Here is a 19730-nt window from a genome sequence, read left to right as displayed (position 1 = left end):
GGGTTCGCTGCCCCGCCCCGCCCCGCCCCGCCCCCATCCCCGGCGCCGCACCTCTGAGCCCGAGCCCAGCCCAACCCTAGGCTCCTCCTCCCTCCTCCTCCCCGCAGAATCCACTTCCTCGAGAACCATTACCCCGCCTTCCCCTACCTGTGCCGGGTCCCCAGCAAACACATAGGGGTTGTGGGAAGCCAAGTGAAACGACCAATAAATATTTTAATCACCGTTTAAAAAAAATAAGATTTAAAATAAAAACCTTGTACTCCTACGACTCCCTCCCTCCCTGTCTCTACTCCCTCCCCAAAGAGAATAGAGTTGAGGGGCCCCAAGGAAAGGGAGGGGTGAGGGTAGATTTAAGGAGCACATCCTTGGGGGAGGGTTCTCGGACAAGGATGGGGCTCCAGGCCTGGTCCCCACAACAACACCGACTTAAGACACAGACTACAACCACCTGACCCTTGACCCTGGGACTCCAGGATGCTCAACAGGCGCCCTCTCCCTCCCCCCACCTCGTGCGCCCTGTTCTGGAGCCGGGGCTGCGGTGCGCCCCGAGAGGAAGGGCTGAATTTCCGGATATTGGAGGGGGAGGGGCTGAGTGGGATGGGGTGGTGACGGCGCCATGTGGCGCCCCCTGCAGAATATATACAAGTCCGTAGGATGGGGAAGACAGTAACAGCAGTGGGAGAGCAGCGGGGGCCCAGCGCTCTGGCTCCTGCTCCGTTTCCTGACCTGAAAACTGCCCCCGGTAGCCCGCTCCTTTAGTGTGCTCCTCCACCCCCACTGAAGCCCATCTCCACTTTGTGAGCGCCCGGTGGGGACCAGACCCCACGGCCCAGCGGGGGCGTGGCCCCACTCCCCTCGTCGACGTGGCCCGCGCCCACCCCGGGGGACTCTCTCTTGGGCTGCAAGGCTGGCCCTGTGGGTCCCGGCCCAGCCCCGCCCCCGCCCCCGCCCCCACCCCCACCGAGGCGGTGCCGGCGCTCACAATGTCCTCGGTGGCGCATGAAGCTGTCCCGCCACATGAACTTCTTGGCGCAGACGCCGCACTCGTAGGGCTTGAGGCCTGTGTGCGTCTTCATGTGCTCGGTCAGGTGGTGCTTCATCTTGAACTTTTTGTTGCACACGGGGCAGTCGAAGGGCCGCAGGTTGAGGTGCATGTTCACGTGACGATCTCGCATGCTCTTGTGGGAGAAGGCCTTCCCGCAGTGGCACAGAAAGATCTTATTCCCGTCCCCGCTGCCTGTCCCTCCAGGGGTCCCACCAGCGCCACCCGGGGCACCCAGGCTCCCTGCGGATGTGCCCCTCAGAGTCACAGCCCCGTGTTCAGCTTGGTTCCCCGGCGGCTGGCCTGGAGCCTGTGAGGAGGAGGAAGGCGATGGGAAGACTAGGATCTGGTTGCCCTGCACGTCTACAGGAAGCAGGGGCCGTGATGGGAGGGAGGGGGCATAGGAGGAAGGGGTGGGCCTCCCTGAATCATCAAGCTCTGCCCCAGGACCCCCACCCTCATAGGGGCCAAAGTCATTGGAGGACTCACAGAAATTGACCTGCTCCTCTCCCTTGCCTGGAGGCTCAGTCAGGGTCCGGACATCACTTATGCTAAGGGTGGCCTCGGGTCCTCCCCCCGCTGAGACCCCCGACCCTCCCCCTAGCTCCTCTTCTTCATCATCCTCACAGGTCAAAACCAGGTCTTCCTCCTCCTCCTCTTCCAGATCTTGGTCTTGGGAAACCAGGGGCGCTGATGCTGGGCAATTTCCAGCCCGCTTTACGTATATCCAGTGCTTCTGTGGCGTGATGCTGGGGGGCGCATAGGTGGGCCGCCGGAGCGCCGCCCCAGGAACCATCGGACCCCTGCCGTCCCCACCATCATCGCACAGCTCATCTGCCTCCAGTAGCAGCTTCCCAGAGGTAGCGCTCCCACTGCCAACCACAGGGACTGGGAATACAGGGCCACCTCCTCGACGCTCCCCACTGCCCACTGCAGAAGCTGCAGACACCTCTTGGGAGGAAGATGAGAAATCAGTAGACTCTCGGGGGCTGAAGTAGTTGCTGCTGCTGGGGGATTGATTCTCACTGGCCCGACTGGAGGCATGGGAGCGCACAGAGCCCATGGTGGCAGAGGCCACAGTGGCCCCACTCCCTGATGGGACCCCAGCACCAGGGGCAGTGACTGAGGAGGCTGCAGCCGTGGTCACGGTGGTGGTGGCAGAGGCCCGACCTTCGCGAAGGAGTTCCGTGCATTTATCCACAATGTGCCACATTTGGAGCACAGAACCCACTGTGAGGAAGTTGACAATGTCAGCCGCGGCCATGCTGAGGCGACCAGTGTAAGCTGAAGCCAGGACAGTCTCGAAGGCGCCTGGGTCCATGACGCTGGGCAGTGAGATGGAGGTCATGCCCTTGAGTAGGACCTGGTCGTGGAAGTAAGGGGAGGAGGCAGCCAGGACAGCACGATGAGCTCTGAACTCCCGGCCCTGCACGCGGATGGACACATCGCAGAGCTGGCCCTGGAGTCGCTGCTGATTGAGGGACTCCAGGAGGGCACTGGTTACCTCCGGGAAGGACACGTGTACCACTGCAGCTGCAGGCAGGGGCAGTGGGGGCGGGGCCAGCGACAGAGGCACAGGGAGTGCTGCCCCACTTGGAGACAAAGGAGATGGCTCCATGGTATGGAGGGTGGAGGGAGGTGGTACCCCCCCAGCCACAGGAACAAGGGAAGGAGGAGGGCGGCCGGGGGGGTCTCTGGAAAGAAAAAAAGAATGATAACACAATGAAACAGCACTTTACAGTTTAAAAATATGTTCACACCCATTTTTTGAGTAACTCCCCACACAATGCTGTGAAGTTAGGTATTCCTCTCAACACCACTTGATAGGTGAGGCAACTGAGGCCAAGCAATACCAAGAGATTATTCATGGCCACAGCTATCAAGTGGCAGCGCCAGCATACTCAGTTGTCCTGACTCCAATTCAGTGCTTTCCTGGGAGGTTAGAGAAATAGGTACTCTATGGGAATGGGGTGCCTCCCCTTGGAATTTCCCATTTGCCAGAGAGCCTCTTTCCAAAATTTACCTTTTTGATGTTTTGCACCCTTTTCTTGGGAGGGGGGCAGGTCTGCTCCGTTACTGAAAAACACTCTCTCTCTGCAGTTCCCTTTGGGCAATGCTCCAGGCACTTTCGAGGGTCACGCCCCTTTTGCCCCCCCACGTCAAGACCCGCCCCCCAGCCCATTCGGCCCCGCCCCCTTCAAGATCCGCCCCTGTGGCCTTTTGGCCCCGCCCCTTGCCTGCCCCCGCCCACACAGGGCCCCGCCCCCCTCTGCTCCGCCCCAAGAGTTACTTTGACCTCCTCTCCCACCCGGAAGGCGCCCCTAAACCCTGCGCGTCTCCGCTTACCGGGCCGCGCGCCCCGGGGCCCCCCCGCCCCTCACTCGGCCGCCAGAGCCGCAGCTTGGGCCCCTCCCGCCGCCATCTTGCGCCGACTCCCTCCGCCTTCCGCCTCCGCTCCGCCTCCTGCCCGTTCAGCTTTAAAGGCACAGGCGGGCACCCTGCTCGTGTCGCTGGGCAATACTTGGCCGACTCAGTCACTTCTCCTTTAAACACAGTTACTTCATTACGTCTTAAAGGTACCAGGTCTCTCCCGCCGCTGAGGACTCAGGACTTGGTTTGGCCGAAGCACTCGTTCTCCTTTAATTCTGTAAGCCTGCCTCTTCCCTTGGAGCTGTGGCCATTAGCGGGTTTGCGGGATCTAAACGCCCTAGTATCCCTGAAGCCCCGCCCCCTTCCTCCGGGCCTGGATTGGCCAAGTAACCTTGAGTGGGCCCCTGATTGGCCTCTTTACTCCTACGGCTCGAAGTGGGAAAGTAAAGAGCTCAAGCACATTTTTCCAGGTGAAACTCCAGCAGAGCGGGGCTAAGGGTGGGTTAGCAAGGACAGATCCAGGGCTACCGCGGGGCCGGCCGGCAAACCCTGAGCTAGGGAACAGCTGGTGCCAATTGGTGAGAGCAGAAGGACAAAGACAGGGATGCAATAAGAAAAGAACTTTATTGTTTAATGTAAAACAAGTTGTGTTGTTTTTTTTTTGGTTTTTGTTTTTTTAAAAGAAATACCACCAAAAAGGGATTAGCTCAGTCCATCCCTTCCTCAGTCATCTGCTTCCAAATCCTATCCTCAAACATTCTGGAGTCAGGGAGTGATGGGGAGGCTAATCAGAGTCTGAGAGCACGATGATCTCCTCGGGATCGCACTGTGTGGCCACACTCATCTGCAAGTGAGTGAGACAAGAGTCAGAGAGATCTGGAATATAGGGGGAGGAGAAACATAGGGAAGGACTTATTAACGATTAAAAATTGGGTAGGAAGAAGGAAGACAGAGGATGTGGTGAGTCCAATATTCAGATGGTGCACCTGAAAATGAACAGACACGGAAAGAGAATGAAGTCAGGAAAAACAGCCTCCCCTCTTACCTTGAAAGTGCTAGGCTGGGAGGGTTGTAACTTGGGGGTTAGGGACAACTGGGCTGGAGATGGGCTGCAGAGGGAGCTGGTCACCAGGCCATGGCTGGGAGAGTCCACTCTTGTTGAGGAATCAGCAACTGGTACCATGGAAGCCAAAGGGGAATGTGGGCTGGGCAGGGTACATATCTTCTTCCCAGTCTTCTCATGTACTTCCCTTTGCCCTTCCACACAGCTAGGGACAGAAAGATAAGTGTAGGCAGTCTGGGCCTGGAGGGAGAGTGTCAGTCTTTCCCAGCAGACTCAGTTCCTCAGTGCTCCTCTTAGAAAGCCCCCTGCAATCCCTCCTTCGAGCCCCTCTTCTTCCTCCTTGTCGTTACCTGCTTCCTAAAGGTCCTGCTCCTGTTTGCCCCTCCTTCCGAAATTTCTTGCAGGGGGGACTAGAGTCTCCCCAGGTGTGAGGAGAGACACCTCCATTGAAGGAAGTGGAGGTGACCATGGCTGCTCCATTCTCCACAACAGTGGTGAGGGGGTCCTCTGATTGCTTCCTGGAAGAGGAAATGTCCCCCTCCTCAGGGGAAGGGGTGGTATCCACAGTCAAGGCTTCAATCTCGAGCTCAAAGACCTGAGACACAGGGCTCTCCTTCTCCGGGGGCACCTCCTCCGGAGAGTCTTCATTGCTTCCAGCATCGACACTGGAGAGTGCCAGGGGCTCTTCTGACAGCGAAGATGGTAACACTGTGAGTCCTTTGTTTTGCTGCTCCCCTGAAGATCTGCTGCTCCCTTTGCTAGGTTCCAGGTTCTTTTCGGTGGAGATCTGTGGTGGGCACATGGGGCTCTGGTCTCCGTCCTTATCTGAAAAAAAGAAAAGAGGGGAGGGGTAGCATGAGAACTAGGGGAAGAACACTGCCAAGAAGGGTCTCAAACAGGTGGCATGCCCAACACAGGGAACTGACACGTGAAAAGACTTTCCTTGACATACCTGCTTCCTCCTCCTCTTCCTCCTCCTCCTCCTGACCTTCCAGTATCAGTTCCAGATCCCCCTCTTCTTCGGAATCTGTAGTCTCCTCTTCCTCCTCTTCCTCTTCTGCCTCCTCTTCCTCCTCCTCCTCCTCCTCCTCTTCTTCCTCCTCCTCCTCCTCACTTTCCTCATCTTCTTCATCATCTGTCTCAGCCTTGGAGGAGGTAGGGTGTTCCTGGGATGCCATTCCACTAGGGCCCTGGGGAACAAAGGAGTTTCTCTAAGAAATCTCTTGCCCTGATAGGTGTGCTCAGTGGTTAGAATGTCCAGCCTACTCACTAAAGGGTTGCAGGTTCGATTCCTGGTCAAGGGCACCAAGGACACATACCTCACCGCCCCCCACACCTCCCTTCCCCCCAGTAGGGGTGTGTGGTAGGCAACCAGTGGATGTGTATCTCTCACATCACTTTCTCTTTTTCTCCCTCCTTTCCTCCCCTCTACTCTCTCTGAAGAGCAATGAAAAAAATATCCTCAGCCCAGCCAGTGTGGCTCAGTGGCGGAACATCAACCTATGAACCAGGAGATCATGGTTTGACTCCCAGTCAGAGCATATACCAGGTTGCAGGCTGGATCCCCAGTGGGGGGGCATGCAGGAGGCAGCTGATCAATGTTTCTCTCTATCATTGATGTTTTTATCTCTCTCCCTCTCCCTTCCTTCCTTTTTTTTTTTTTTTTTTTATACTGTACTAGGATAGAATGAACCACCTTAGTAGCTTCTGAGGCTAATACATTTCTATCACCATAATTACTTTAGCAAACATGGTTCCCTTCCCTTTCTGAAATCAATAAAAATATCTTTTTTTAAAAAATCCTCAGATGAGGACTAACAACAACAAAAAAGAAATCCCTTGCCTCAGAGGGTCTGGGTCTATGTTCCTTCTACAAACTCCCCCATCAATCACCCTAGACTCCTGCTGGCCAGAGCAGGGAAAGAACAAGATTTCTCTAAAGGGTGTATCCCTTCCACACCTCACCAGAATCCAAGGAGGCTTTGGGGGGATCTGGAGAATGGGAAGAGGTGGCTTGGGGGAGCCGGGCTTTTCTCTTCTGTCTCTCGCCCTCCTCACTCTTGTCTTGCATCATCGCATATTTGGAGATGATTTCATCCAGTCGGCTCATAGCCAAGCTCCGGTTTTCCCTCAGGCGCCGGGCCAGGGCAGGGTCTGACAGTGCAGGGTCAATGCCTGTGTGGGAAGATAAAAAGTCAGAGTATTCAGCCCAAACCCAATAGAAGGGACTAGAGAGATGCCCCCTCTACCACACACCTGACATCTAAGGGTCACTGATGGGCATCTCACTAATCCCTACCTGGCCTGTAATCATCTGTGAGATGACAGCCAAAGTTGTAGATGAGATCAAGGTGGCGTCGCTCCTGTAATCTGATGCCCACATCTCGAAAGGCATCTTGAGCCATGAGCTGGAGCTGCTGCCGGGGGAGGCCAAGGCTGTGCCGAACAGCTGCCTTCTCCACGGCCCGCAGCACATCTCCATAGTCAGGGAAGGTATCAGGCCCTGGCTTGTTGATGAGCCGCTCAATGCGCCTGTTAACCTCTGGGTAGCGGGTGCCACGGTAGGGAATGCGCTGCTCTATGACTCGGCCTGTCAGTGAAGAGCAGTCTTTCAGCTCACACAGCCGCCCAAAGAGACGGATCAGCTTCCGCTTCAGCCTTGCCTCCTGCAGGTATGTGGAGTCTGGGTCATCCAATTCTTGGAGATCCAACTCCTTTTCCTGCAGCCGTCGAATCTCTGCCACATAGAGCGCTAACAGTTGCTCCAAGCGCTGGATCTGCCGCCGGGAGCCACGGGTCCTTGGGGCCTCAGAGCCGGTGGTCTCGGCATTCGTGGGGTCTGAGGAGGGGTCTGCAGGAGGGTTACTCCCAGAGGGCTCGCTCGAGGTGGTGGCCGCAGGGGCAATGTTCATTTTTTTCTTGGCCGAGTGAGCCTTGAGAACAGTGCAGAGCTCATTGATGTACACGTAGAGCTTAGCCGGTCGGCTCTGGGCCCGAGACAGCACCCGAGAGAGGATGTTGCAGAACTCCGCTGAGGCCAAAAACAGAGCGTGGGCACGCTGCTGCCGTTTACAGAGGAACGGGACCACATCAGGATGGTCCTCTGTCTGCGCCTTGCACAGTTCAAGGAACTGGAGGGTTCCGGGGAAGAAGGGAGGGAGAGACACGGGAGGGGTTGAGAGAAAGAAGGCAGGTAGTGTTAGTGAGGAAGAAAGGACAGGAGAGCCAGGCAGCACCCCTCTCCCTAGGATACATGTCGCCCCCCCCCCCCCTCCCCAAAGCTCACCTCTTCAAAAAGCTTCTCATTCTCCAACTTGTAGCATTTCTTGCCGCCGGAACTACTGTTCCCTCCAGCTCCCTGGGGCTGAGAGGAGGCAGGGGCGTCAGCCGGGGGTGAGGCCGGATTGGGGGGTGGGTGCGAGGGCCCGGGCTGCACCGCCGCTTCGTCTTCATCATCATCATCCAGCACAATGATGCTGTTATCGGCGGCCATGGAGGATCAGATCCCCCGGAGGGAGCGAGTGCTGGGGACTTGGTAACTCCTGCTGGAAGGGGACGGGGCCTGAGGAAGAGCCTCCCCGGCGGAGGCCCTCCCTTCAAGTCACACAATTCCCCATCTTCTCGGCTTCCAGCGACACCCAGCCCTACCCGACGCGTCCTCGCTGCCTCTTCTCAGCACCGATCAGCACCGTGTTCGATCAGCACCGTGTTCGGGGCCCTGTCATAGGAGTCCCAAGTCGCCACCCCCAGCTCCACCCCTCAGATGATATCCGGTCTTTCAGTTGCGTTTCCCCAATATTTCTCCTAATTGCCAAGTTGCCTTTTCCTCACATCCCGGGCCACTTCCTACACTGCACCCCACATCGATCTCGCCGCCCTCGGCGCGCAGACACTGGAACGCAGCCTGTCACCCCGCCTCACCTGTTCCCTCTGCCCTCCAACACGCCAGTGCACCCCTCACCCCTCCTCAAGGATCAGCCCAACTCACAGTCGCCGAGGCAAAGCAGGTTCCCTCCCAACAATACACCCCCCTTTCTGAATTGTCTCCCTGTTCCTCCCGGATGGATCTCAAGCCGGGGAGTCGGGTCGGACGTCGCTCCCCTCAGGTCCCCTCCCTCTCACCGCACCCTAATCCTCCCCATTCTCTCTGCGACCGGCGGCCGACGGCGAGCCCCGCGCCGGGTTCCCCCGACTCCTCTCGGGTCCCAACCCCAGGTCGGCTCCTTCCCCAAGACGAGCTTCCCGCCAAGCCCCCTCCCCCAGCGCAGCCCCCGCCCGCCCCGCTCCCCGTCAGGGATAGGAGGGATCGGGCCCCTCAGACTTAGCGCCCGGGACTCCCCAGCACCGCTGCCTCGACACTCCCGCCCCCGCCTTTGACCCCCGCACCGACCGGCCCGCACCTCAGAAACGGCCTCTCGGGGCTACCCTCAGAGCGGACAGCAGAAGCTCGCATGGTCCCCTCCTCTTTCCTTCCCCCTCCCACCGCAGGCCCTATTCTGGACCGGAAGTCGCAGTTTCCCCCTCCAGCACCTAAGCGCGGCCATGTTGTCGTACGGAACCCAGGCCCCCCGCGGCCGGAAGTGACGATGGCCGACCCCCGAACGCCTCCAGGGCCGGCCGCATAGTGTGAGGCTTGCCTTCCGCCTGACCTCTAGGGGCGGGCTTATTCCCGCCGCGCGCCCCTCAGCAACTGGGGCCGCCATTTTGTCGTACGGATATGACTCGTCCCGACTCCAGAGCGCCGCCAGCGGAACCCTCGCCACTCAGCGCTCCTGAGACTCCGCCAATCGGACACTTCCTGCGGCGGGCCAACCGCCAGCGAGTCGCGTGCGGGGCGGGGCGTGCCGAGCCACCTTCCAGGTAGGGGCGGGGCAACGGACGGGCAGCGGGGGAATGGGCCCGCCGAGGCGCGCCGGGTGCACCGAGGCCGAGACTCCCATGAGGGAAATAGGACCTTTTCCTTCCGATGGGCGACGGTCAGGCCCTCCCGACCTGCTTTCCCACCCACCAGGTGCCTGCTCCCACGGGTTCTTCGACGGCGCCCACCCGCCCCTTCCGCGGCTCCCAGTCCTGAAAGCAACACACGTGCACGCCAACGGTCACCGCAGTGGGTTGTTGTTGCTACTGTTGTTGATTTGCTTTTCAAGCTTCACCACAGAACTAAGGACCAACCAAGTACGCGGACGTAGGGGTTCTCCGTCCATTTCCAAAGGGGTCTCTGAGGCGCAGGCGGTGATGGCCCGGCAGCCGCGCCTGGGGACCGGCGGCCCGGGGCGCTCTGAGGAGGCTCGGTGCGAGTCGCCGCTGGACGCCGGAAAACGGAGGAGCCTCGGAAAACACCTCGGGGCTCGGGCCCGTCCCCTTCCCTCCGGGGGAGCTGAGGAAAGAAGGAAGAGAGAAGAAGCCGACCTGGATGCCCGCCTCACCGCACCCACCTCGCCGTTTGAGGGAGGCTGGAGGGACTCGGAGGCAAGGAGGGTCCGAAGGTGAGGTCCTGGGGCAGCGGAAAGGCCCGCGCGGCTCCCGGCGGGGCGAGGCCCGCCTCCAGCACCGCCCCGCACTCCCGGGAGGTGAGCATCTTGTCACTTTCCAGACCGCAGAGTTCCAACCGCTCCAAACCCTCGGGCGGAACCTCCATTAAGGAACACCACGCCCTCCCTTCCAGGCAGCCGAGCCTGCCGCCTTCCAGTCGAGGAAAATGAGCTCTCAGCACAAGGACTCGGGAGATAGAGAAGGGATTTAATTTTCAGATCCTCAACTTTCCCAAAATTAGTCTTCCTGAGTAAATGCCTGCAGTAGAGGCCCTTTTCCTTTTCCCTTTTACAATAGACTTTCTCCCTTTTAAAAAAGAAAAGTAGTTCTCAACCATGAAATCTCTTGGGGATAATCTTACCTTGTCTTAAACAGATATGTAGGCACCATAAACACCACCTCATCTACTCATTAAAAATGTATTTTTAAATTTTTAACAATTATAAAATTGTGTACAATTTTCATGCTATGTGATCAGTTCTGCTGTCATTACAGTTGTAATGGTAACCCTGAAGAAATTTTTTTAAAAACTAGAATTTTGGTCACAAGAAAGAAAAATATTTTTCATCAGAGACGTTCAAGTATAAAAGCATAAAATTGTCTCTGGAGAAGTGGAATGGTAGTAGGAGTTCAAGGAGAAAAAGAAGAAAAATAATGATTCCCAATTGTCAAGAGCTTATTTTTTTAAAAGTCAAACACTTTTTTATTTTATTTCAGAGAGGAAGGGAGAGGGAGAGAGAGATAGAAACAACAGTGACGAGAGAGAATCATTGATCAGCGGCCTCCTGCACGCCCCATACTGGGGATCAAACCCACAACCTGTGCATGTGTCCTGCCTAGGAGTCAAACCTGGGACCCTTCAGTCTGCAGCCCGATGCTCTATCCACTGATGCAAACCAGATAGGGCCTTACTTATGTATTTTATCTAATAAAAGAGAAACATGGTAATTAGCTGTACATCCGCTACCCTTCCCATTGGCTAATCAGGGTGATATGCAAATTAACTGCCAGCCAAGATGGCTGCCGGCAGCCAGGCAGCTTGAAGCTAACATGAGGCTTGCTTGCTTCAGTGACGGAGCACTCCAACGTTCCCCGCCTGCCTTGCCGGCCTCTGAGCTTGCAGTTTGAAACATTGTTACAAATATAGAAGCTAAACAAAACCCCAGAAACCTGCTTTCAGCCAGCCGGGATCTCAGAGCTGGAGTTGATACAGTGTTTTGATTATAGAACCCAAACAAACCAGATACCTGCTTTCAGCAGCAGAGTCCTCAGAGCTGGAGCCAGAGCTAAAGCTGGCCCAGAATAAAAGAAAAAAAGGAGCAGTTGGGAGCTTCAGTCACCCATCAGCCTGAAAACAGCCCTCAGCCCCTCACCCAGACTGACCAGGCACCCCAGTGGGGACCCTCACCCTGAAGGGTGTGTGACCAGCTGCAAACAGCCATCATCCCTTCATCCAGCCTGGCCAGGCACCCCAGTGGGGACCCCCATCCTGATCCAGGACACCCTTCAGGGCAAACCAGCCGGCTCCCACCCTTGCACCAGGTCTCTATCCTATATAGTAAAAGGGTAATATGCCTCCCAGCACTGGGATCAGCGGAGCCGAGAGGCCTCCCGGCACCGGGATCAGTGTGACAGGGGGCAGCGCCCAAACCCCTTGATCGCCCTGCAGCTCTGTGTGTGACAGGGGGTGGCGCCACAACCTCCCTATCCGCCCTGCTCTGTTCGTGACGGGAAGGCGGCGCCCCAACCTCCTGATCAGCTGCTCTGTGCCTGATAGGGGGGAGCTCCCCAACCCCCTGATCGCCCTGCGGCTCTGTGTGTGACAGGGGGCGGGGCCACAACCCCCTGATTGGCCCTGCTCTGTGTGTGACAGGGTGCGGTGCCCCAACCCCCGCCCCCACGGGCCCTGCTCTGTGTGTGATGGGGTAGAGCCATAACCTCCCCATTGGCCCTGCCCTGAGTGTGACAGTGGCGGCACCCCAACCCCCTGATCAGCCCTGCTCTGTGGGTGATAGAGGGCGGCGCCCCAACCCCCTGATCGGCCCTGCTCTGTGTTTGACAGGGGGCGGTGCCCCAACTCCCCTATCGGCCCTACTCTGTGAGTGACGGGGGAGCTCCTCAACCCCCTGATGGGCCCTGCTCTGTGTGTGACGGGGGAGTTCCCCAACTACCTGATGGGTCCTGCTCTGTGCGTGACAGGGGGGAGCTCCCCAACCCCCTGATTGACCCTGCTCTGTGCGTGACAGGGTACGGAGCTCCAAACCCCTGATGGGCCCTGCTCTGTGCGTGACTGAGGGTGGCATCACAACCTCCCAATCCGCCCTGCTCTGTGCATGACAGGGGGTGGCGCCCCAACTCCCCAATCGGCCCTGCTCTGAGCCCGACCAAGGGCTGCACCTAGGGATTGGGCCTGCCCTCTGCCACCCAGGAGCAGACCTAAGCCAGCAGGTCATTATCTCCCAAGGGGTCCCAGACTGGGAGAGGGCACAGGCCGGGCTGAGGGACCCCCTCTCCCACCCGAGTGCACAAATTTTTGTGCACCGGACCTCTAGTCTATACTAATAATAGCCTAGGTCAGCGGTTCTCAACCTGTGGGTCGGGATCCCTTTGGTGGTCAAAGGACTCTTTCACAGGGGTCGCCTAAGACCATCCTGCATATCAGATATTTACATGACGATTCATAACAGTAGCAACATGACAGTTATGAAGTAGCAATGAAAATAATTTTATGGTTGGGTCACAACATGAGGAACTGTATTTAAAGGGCCAGAAGGTTGAGAACCACTGGCCTAGGTGGTCGACACACCCACACACATCATGGCCACAAGCACAGCGGAGGCGGGGCCCAGCTGAGGAGCAGAGTTGTGGTAGGGGAGGGCAGTTGGGGGCCATCAACCAGGCTGGCAGGGGAGGGCAGTTGGGGGCCATCAGGCCGGCAGTGGAGCAGTTAGGCGTCGATCAGGCTGGCAGGGGAGCAGTTAGGAGGCGATGAGAGGGATGTCCTAGATTGGAGAGGGTGCAGGCTGGGCTGAGGGACACTCCTTCCAGCCCCTCTGCACAAATTTCATGCACCGGGCCTCTAATTTTTAATAGTGTTTCAATTCTGTTATTTTAATTCCTCTGGACATTCAAAAGAGTGATTTAATTGTCTTATTTAAAAACTAGAGGCCTTGACCTGACCGGTTTGGCTCACTGGATAGAGTGTCGGCCTGGGGACTGAAGGGTTCCAGGTTCGTTTCTGGTCAAGGGCATGTACCTTAGTTGCAGGCACATCCCCGGTGGGGGGTGTACAGGAGGCAGCTGATCGATGCTTCTCTCTCATCAATGTTTCTGACTATCTCTCTCCCTTCCTCTCTGTAAAAAATCAATAAAATATATTATAAATAAATAAATAAAAACTAGAGGCCTGGTGCACAAAATTTGTGCAGGGACGGTGGGGTCCCTCAGCCCAGCCTGCACCCCTCGCAATCCAGGACCGCTGGCTCCTAACCGCTCACCTGCCTGCCTGTCTGATCACCCCTAACTGCCTCTGCCTGCCTGCCTGACCGCTCCTAACCCCTCTGCCTGCCTGCCTGATTGCCCCTAATTGCTTGCCTGCTTGCCTAATCACTCCTAATCACCTCTGCCTCCCCCCCAGCCCCCCCGCACCCAGGACCCAGGCTTCTCTCCTCTGGCTGTCCACAGGCACCTGAGACCTGGGCTTCCCTCCCTCTGGCCAGCTGCAGGCACCCAGGACCCCGGGAGGCTTCACCCAGGACCCGGCTTTGTCAGGAAGGATGTCCAGAATGACGTCCAAAAGACATCTGTTCTATCTGGTCTAATTAGCATATTAGCCTTTTATTAGTGTAGATGTGAATATTTTCTTTTTGTTGTTAATCCTCACCAGAGGATATTTCCCCCCCACTGATTTTTAAGTGAGAATGGAAGGGAGGGAGGGAGGGAGACAGAAAGAGAGAAACACTGATGTGAGAGAGACACATCAGTTGGTTGCACCCCGCACATGCTCCATCCTGCAACCCAGGAATGTGCCCTTGACCAGAAGGGAACCAGAGACCCTCAGTCTGAGGGCCAATGTTCTAACCACTGAGAAAAATAGCTAGGACTAAAATGTGAATATTTTCAATATGCCAGGAATTACATCCTTGAAACAATTTCAATTGATGATGAAAAATTTTAGATGCTTACTTAAAAATAATTGAAAAGTACAAACTTTTTCAAAATTGTTTCCTGGAGTATAGGTGCAGAAATTTTAGACAGCTGCTCTAAACTATCCAAGTGTCCCCTCCACAGTCCCCAACAGCCCCCCCGCCCCCCCCCCCCCCCCGCCCCATCTCCCCTCTCACCTCCTTACCAGGGTAAGAGGATATTTATACAAAAGGTAGTCACAATTCCAGCTCATCTTCCTTCTGAGGTGTTCCCAGGAGCCATTCCCCAAATTTTGCCCATGGCAGCGGCCACAGGAGTTTATAAAGAGCCTCCAGCATCAGTAGTGTCAGAAAGAGGGCCAGGAATATAAAGAAGGCCTTGTCCAAGGCCTGTCGTAGGGGACCCCTGGGAGGAGAAGGACCCTGGGCAAAAGCCAGGAACACGTCCTCTTCACCCACATAATCCTCCTCCTCTGCCATCCTAGCTGACAGTCTGACAGCTGGATCTGGGAGGCTGGAATGGATGCCTTTGCTCAGCAATGCCAGGATTAAGGGGCGTGGTGGCTTAAAGTCCTACACCTGCCTGGCTGGGGACAGTGAAACAGGGAAGGGCTTAGGGTAGAAGAATAGAAGAAGCAACAGGAGAGCCGGGCGTTGCTGCTCTGGCTCTCTAGAAATGTTGTAGGAAAGAAATGAGCTGAGGTGGGGCTGCTGTTAGCTCACTGGGAAATCAGAGAAAAGGGGGCCTTGGAGACAGGTTCAGGGGGTTATTCTAGGATGAGCTGCCCTGCCCATTGCTCCCCTGGTTGCAAGTCTCTGGGGTCCCTTAGAGTTTAGGAGATGCACGCCTGTGGGGGAAGAAGTAGGGGAAGGAAAAGGTGCAGGCATGCTCCTGGGAGGGAGAGTGCACCTGGGTGGGACTCCCTCTCTTTTTAAAAAATATGTTTATATTGATTTTTAGAAAGAGCAAGGGAGAGGGAGAGAGAGAAACATCGATCAGGTGCCTCCTGCATGCCCCCTACTGGGTATCAAGCCCACAACCCAGGTATGTGCCCTAGCCCGGAATCAAACTGGTGACCTCTTGGTGCATGGGAGGATGCTCAACCAACTGAGTGAGCCATACTGGCCAGGCAGGGTGGAATTCTCTTACTGAGGCTGGTGGGAACAAGAGTTGCAGGAGCGCAAGGTGAGGTATATAAATAAATAAGTAAATACATACATACATACATACATACATACATACATACATACATAAGATGAAGATGAAAGAAAGACCCTGATTGGTCAGCAGGGCGAGAGTGTATGATTGGGACTTACCAGTTGGGGCAATAATAAGGAAGAGGTCCCGGTCTGAGTTGCTGGTGGAAAATGTTCTTCAAGAGGTTATAGAGCAAGGGTGGAAGGCTTTTTCTGGGCTCTGTTCCCCAGGTACTGCCTGAAGATTCATGAGGGAACTGTAGCCCCGGTGGAGACATAGGGCTCCTGGATAAGTGGTGGTGGTGGTGGACAGGCAAGGAACGGGTGTGTGTGGTAGTGGTCTTTGTACCTGGAGCCTTTAGGGTCTCTTAGCTAAACTTTATTTTGACCTTAATAGGAGGACCTTGTTTACCTGGGTAGATTTTGTTGACCCCAAACAGTACAAAGGATGTAACAATTTTTTTAAAATCCTCACTTGGAGATATTTTTTCCATTGATTTCTAGAGAGAATGGAAGGGACAAAAAAGAAGAGAGAAACATCAATGTGAGAGAGACACATCAATTGGTTGCCTCCCGCATGTGCCCCTACAGGGGCTGGGGAATCTGTAACCAAGATACATGCTCTTGACCAGGAATCAAACCCAAGCCCCTTCAGTCCACCGGTCGATGCTCGTAACTACTGAGCCAAGCCAGCCAGAGCCAATTTTGTTTAGAGTCAACTCTTATTATCATCCCTGCTGCCACAGGAATTCACATTACAAGTCTAAAAAACCTGGATCAGGGCCCAAACTAATAATTATTAGTTTTGTTAAATTAATTAAACAAAGAGGCCATTAGATTGAGATAGCTCTTATTAAAAAGAAACAGGTGTGCCCAGCTGGTGTGTCTCAGTGGTTGAACGTCAACCTATGAACCACCCAGTCATGGTTCGATTCCCAGTCATGGCACATTCCCAGGTTGTGGGCTCGATCACTAGTGTGGGGTGTGCAGGAGGCAGCCGATCAATGATTCTCTCTCATCATTGATGTTTCTATCTCTCTCTCTCTCTCCCTTCCTCACTGAAATAGATAGATATATATATTTTGGGGGGGAGTTTGAAGAAGGAAACTTTACTCATTGCAAAATAGCTCAATTGTGATACAGAACAGCTGTGAGGCAGCCCTGGGGTCAGGCGGCTCCTCTCCAGCTGGACAGTTCTGCTCTGCTCCTCAGTGGTTTGCTCTTCCTTGCTGGTCTGCTTTGTGCTGTGCTGGTCTACTCTGTTTCAGCTCAGTCATAGACACACAATCTTTAAAAAAATAAGTAAATAGGAATGGAAAGCCTTTTATTACAGCAATGGTACACACTTCTTTGAACTCCTCCTGAATTATATGCCAAAAATCACATAATGAGCCACCATTAAAATGATTTGTAATGATATTCAAGCTGACAAATCAATTAGATTCTCTTTTAATTTTGTTTAGAGCAAAGAATTAGAAACTTCTTGACTTGATAAAGGATTCATTAGTCAATTATTAGAGGCAGCTGATCAATGATTCTCATCGTTGATGTTTCTATCTCTCCCTCTCCCTTCCTCTCTAAAATCAATAAAAAAAATTTTAAGTTGTACTTTGGTTTCGCAGCCTAGATGTTTTTACATTTCCCTATCTTGGGAGAATGACAAGTGGGCAATAGAAAAGGACAAGGATCTCAAGGTCTGGACGGTTCTTACTAAACACTCTTCTTGCTAAATGTTAAAATGTAGTACAGTATTTTGCAGACCAGCTGTAAACAGAATAACCTTGACAGGAAGCCAGCCTGATAAGTGTTGCCAATTGCAAAGAAGAAATCAACATGTAATTGACCAAATAGTGTATATAAGCAGTGACAAGTCTCCCTTCTGGGAGGCAGAGCTTTGGATATGAATCCCCTGTCTCCTTTACTCCCAGCAATAAATAAAACTACCTCTCGACAACCACATGTCTTTTTATCTTCTTTAAAAATTGATTTTAGAGAGGGAAGAAGTGGGGGTGAAAGAGAGAGAGATTGATTGGTTGTTTCACTTATTTATACATTCATTGGCTGATTCTTATCTGTGCCCTGACCAGGGGTTGAACCTACAACCTTGCTGTATTGCGATGATGCTCTAACCCAGCGGTTCTCAACCTGTGGGTCGCGACCCCTTTGGGGGTCGAATGACCCTTTCACAGGGGTCGCCTAAGACCATTGGAACATATTGTTTTTGTGATTAATCACTATGCTTTAATTATGTTCAATTTGTAACAATGAAATTGGGGGTCACCACAACATGAGGAACTGTATTAAAGGGTTGCAGCATTAGGAAGGTTGAGAACCACTGCTCTAACCAATTGAGCCACCAGGGCAGGGCCTCTCATTTAAAAATATATATATGTTGTAGAAGACTGAAGAAACCCAAGTGACACTTAGAGAAATGGAGTTACACAGCTTTATTATACCAACATTTGTCTCAGAGGAGTCGCCTCCAGAGTCTGAGCAAACCAATATGGTGGAAGCCCTTCTTTTATCCCCTTTGGTTTCTTTTGTTCCCCAAGTATGGATGAGGACTTCTGGACCTTTCACGGGCTTTGCAAAAAGCCTGGTGGGTTGGGATGGGGGCCTTGAGGCCATATCTAGGGGCCTTGAGTCCATTTCTAAGGGCCTGGCCTGGCGCCAGCGCTAATAACCCCCTCCAGGGGTTATGTATTTTTCATAGTTTATGGCTTCTGTAAAATGTGAGCATTTAGATAACAGGTCTTGCAAGACCAGATTCTGGGAAAGGGGTAGTGACTTAATTATAGGTTATTAAGAATGTTCATTAAGTTACTGGCACAGATTCAGATTGCTAGGCCCCCCTCCCCCAAATTTCAGGGTTACGTTGGAATTAGGCTTTTAGCCTTCTCATATATTTTTTTTATTGATTTCAGAGAGGAAGGGAGAGAGAGATAGAAACATCAATGTTGAGAGAGAAGCATCAGTTGTCTGCCTTCTGCATGCCCCCCGACACTGGGGATCGAGACCAAACTCTAGGCATATGCCCTGACTGGGAATTGAACCGTGACCTCCTACTTCATAGTTCAACGCTCAATCACTGAACCAGCCGGCTGGGCAAGGGGCCTCTCACTTTTTAATAGAGCACCCCAGTGGTGAACCCGTTGAGTTCAGTAACAAAAGGGGAAGAGAGAAATAAGAATCTACAAACAGTTCTCAGGCATATCAGTTTTAGAAAAAGGATATACAGAAATAGATGTGAAAAGTACCTTCCTAACTGGCCATCTCTTCATCCATTATAAGGTCTTTGTGTAACCCGGAGTCTGCACACTCCAGGCTGAAGACCACTGGACTGCGGAAGAGTAGCAGGATTGTCAGCCTGCACTGAGGTGTACTGGAGGCTTACCATTCAAGGTGAGAGCCGAGAGCTTGTTTGCTGGCAGGGTTCCAGGACTGAGAGCGGAGCGTGCAAGGTGTCCTGAGGTTGGGGCACACGACTGTTTCCACCCTGTTCTAAGCAAGTCACCAGGCCAACCCAGATTCAAGAGTTTAGGAATAAACTCCACCTTTGGATGGAGTAGCTGCCGAGGCACATTGCAAGGGCTTGCGATTACCGGAAGTGGTGGAGAATTAGAGCCAATTCCACTCGCAGACAAATGCAAGGTTTGGGATACAGAGTGCAGGTGAGAGAGAGCCAGCAACTGCAGGCTATACAGACCTACAAACATTGCACAAGAGCAAAAGCCAATCAGAACACCAGCCACAGCCAGAGGCCCCAGACCACGTCTGTTCTGTGCTGGTTGAGCGTACCCTCCTCTTACTTCCCTGCATCTGGTTCCCAGGGGAAGGACAGGGCTCTGAGGGGGGCTAGAAAGAAATGCTCTGAGAAGCCAGCCAGACTGCACTGCTTCCCAGCTGTCTGTGTCAAGCCAGTCGTAGCTGGCTGAGAGAAGAAACTGAATTTATAATTAGTTTGGAGGACTTTTAAATATATATATACTAGAGGCCCGGTGCACAAAAATTTGTGCACTCGGGGGAGGGGGGTGGTCCCTCAGCCCAGCCTGTGCCCTCTTGCAGTCTGGGACCCCTCGGGGGATAACCACCTGCTGGCTTAGGCCTGCTCCCTGGGGGATTGGGCCTAAACTGGCAGTCAGACATCCCTCTGGCAGCCCAGGAGCCCCTGGGGGATGCCCACTTGCCAGCAGGGAGCAAGCCTAAGCTGCAGTCGGACATCCTTAGCACTGCTGAGGAGGCAGGAGAAGCTCCCACCACCACCGCTGTACTGGCAGCCATCAGCCTGGCTTGTGACTGAGCAGAGCTCCCCCTGTGGGAGCACACTGACCACCAGGGGGCAGCTCCTGCATTGAGCGTCTGCCCCCTGGTGGTCAGTGTG

General features: G+C 54.3%; 3 protein-coding genes, 1 long non-coding RNA gene and 1 other non-coding gene across 10 annotated transcripts in view; 1 reads left to right on the top strand and 4 right to left on the bottom strand.

Moving 5' to 3' along the window:
* Window positions 1–131: 131 nt before the first annotated feature.
* On the bottom strand, window positions 132–3692 carry ZBTB22 (zinc finger and BTB domain containing 22). 2 transcript variants are annotated; one of them, XM_059702002.1, is made up of 2 exons: window positions 3389–3692; window positions 132–2736 (listed from the first exon to the last, which is right to left on the bottom strand). In XM_059702002.1, exon 2 carries the CDS (start codon window positions 2658–2660, stop codon window positions 756–758), a length of 1905 nt encoding a protein of 634 aa, XP_059557985.1. In that variant the 5' UTR covers window positions 2661–2736; window positions 3389–3692; the 3' UTR covers window positions 132–755. The 2 variants fall into 2 exon arrangements, with proteins under 2 accessions (XP_059557985.1, XP_059557986.1); XM_059702003.1 differs by lacking the exon at window positions 3389–3692 and adding an exon at window positions 3066–3245.
* Window positions 3693–4017: 325 nt separating this feature from the next.
* On the bottom strand, window positions 4018–9012 carry DAXX (death domain associated protein). 4 transcript variants are annotated; one of them, XM_059701995.1, is made up of 8 exons: window positions 8876–9012; window positions 7762–8017; window positions 6775–7606; window positions 6436–6650; window positions 5428–5665; window positions 4826–5300; window positions 4458–4680; window positions 4018–4256 (listed from the first exon to the last, which is right to left on the bottom strand). In XM_059701995.1, exons 2-8 carry the CDS (start codon window positions 7966–7968, stop codon window positions 4197–4199), a joined length of 2250 nt encoding a protein of 749 aa, XP_059557978.1. In that variant the 5' UTR covers window positions 7969–8017; window positions 8876–9012; the 3' UTR covers window positions 4018–4196. The 4 variants fall into 4 exon arrangements, with proteins under 4 accessions (XP_059557978.1, XP_059557979.1, XP_059557980.1 ...); XM_059701996.1 differs by having other exon boundaries at window positions 7762–8020; window positions 8876–8994; XM_059701997.1 differs by having other exon boundaries at window positions 8797–8923.
* On the bottom strand, window positions 6146–6272 carry LOC132237786 (small nucleolar RNA SNORA66). The gene has a single exon (XR_009453618.1). It is a non-coding gene; the product is annotated as a small nucleolar RNA SNORA66 (small nucleolar RNA).
* The window catches only part of LOC132237479 (uncharacterized), a 29379-nt gene continuing 18468 nt past the window's right edge, over window positions 8820–19730 (top strand). The window contains exons 1-2 of one of the 2 annotated variants that reach the window (XR_009453535.1): window positions 8822–10045; window positions 18674–18751. This is a non-coding gene — a long non-coding RNA (uncharacterized LOC132237479). Of the gene's footprint in view, window positions 10046–18673; window positions 18752–19730 lie in introns of both variants that reach the window. The other variant, XR_009453534.1, reaches the window with a different exon arrangement.
* Window positions 10874–14632, bottom strand: SMIM40 (small integral membrane protein 40). The gene is made up of 2 exons (XM_059702010.1): window positions 14359–14632; window positions 10874–10932 (listed from the first exon to the last, which is right to left on the bottom strand). Exon 1 carries the CDS (start codon window positions 14630–14632, stop codon window positions 14390–14392), a length of 243 nt encoding a protein of 80 aa, XP_059557993.1. The 3' UTR covers window positions 10874–10932; window positions 14359–14389.

The sequence above is a fragment of the Myotis daubentonii genome, chromosome 6, assembly GCF_963259705.1.
Source record: "Myotis daubentonii chromosome 6, mMyoDau2.1, whole genome shotgun sequence".
In the NCBI taxonomy this organism is placed as follows: Eukaryota; Metazoa; Chordata; class Mammalia; order Chiroptera; family Vespertilionidae; genus Myotis; species Myotis daubentonii.
Note: the sequence above shows the minus strand (reverse complement) of the source record. Positions and strands in the feature narration are given on the sequence as shown.

Excerpts from the sequence above, each read along its gene's own strand:
- ZBTB22 (XM_059702002.1), bottom strand. The coding sequence starts at position 2,660 with ATGGAGCCATCTCCTTTGTCTCCAAGTGGGGCAGCACTCCCTGTGCCT.
- DAXX (XM_059701995.1), bottom strand. The coding sequence starts at position 7,968 with ATGGCCGCCGATAACAGCATCATTGTGCTGGATGATGATGATGAAGAC. Across the intron at positions 7,607-7,761 it reads ATGAGAAGCTTTTTGAAGAG|TTCCTTGAACTGTGCAAGGC; the intron begins GTGAGCTTTGGG and ends GGAACCCTCCAG. Across the intron at positions 5,301-5,427 it reads GGAAGAGGAGGAGGAAGCAG|ATAAGGACGGAGACCAGAGC; the intron begins GTATGTCAAGGA and ends TCTTTTTTTCAG.
- SMIM40 (XM_059702010.1), bottom strand. The coding sequence starts at position 14,632 with ATGGCAGAGGAGGAGGATTATGTGGGTGAAGAGGACGTGTTCCTGGCT.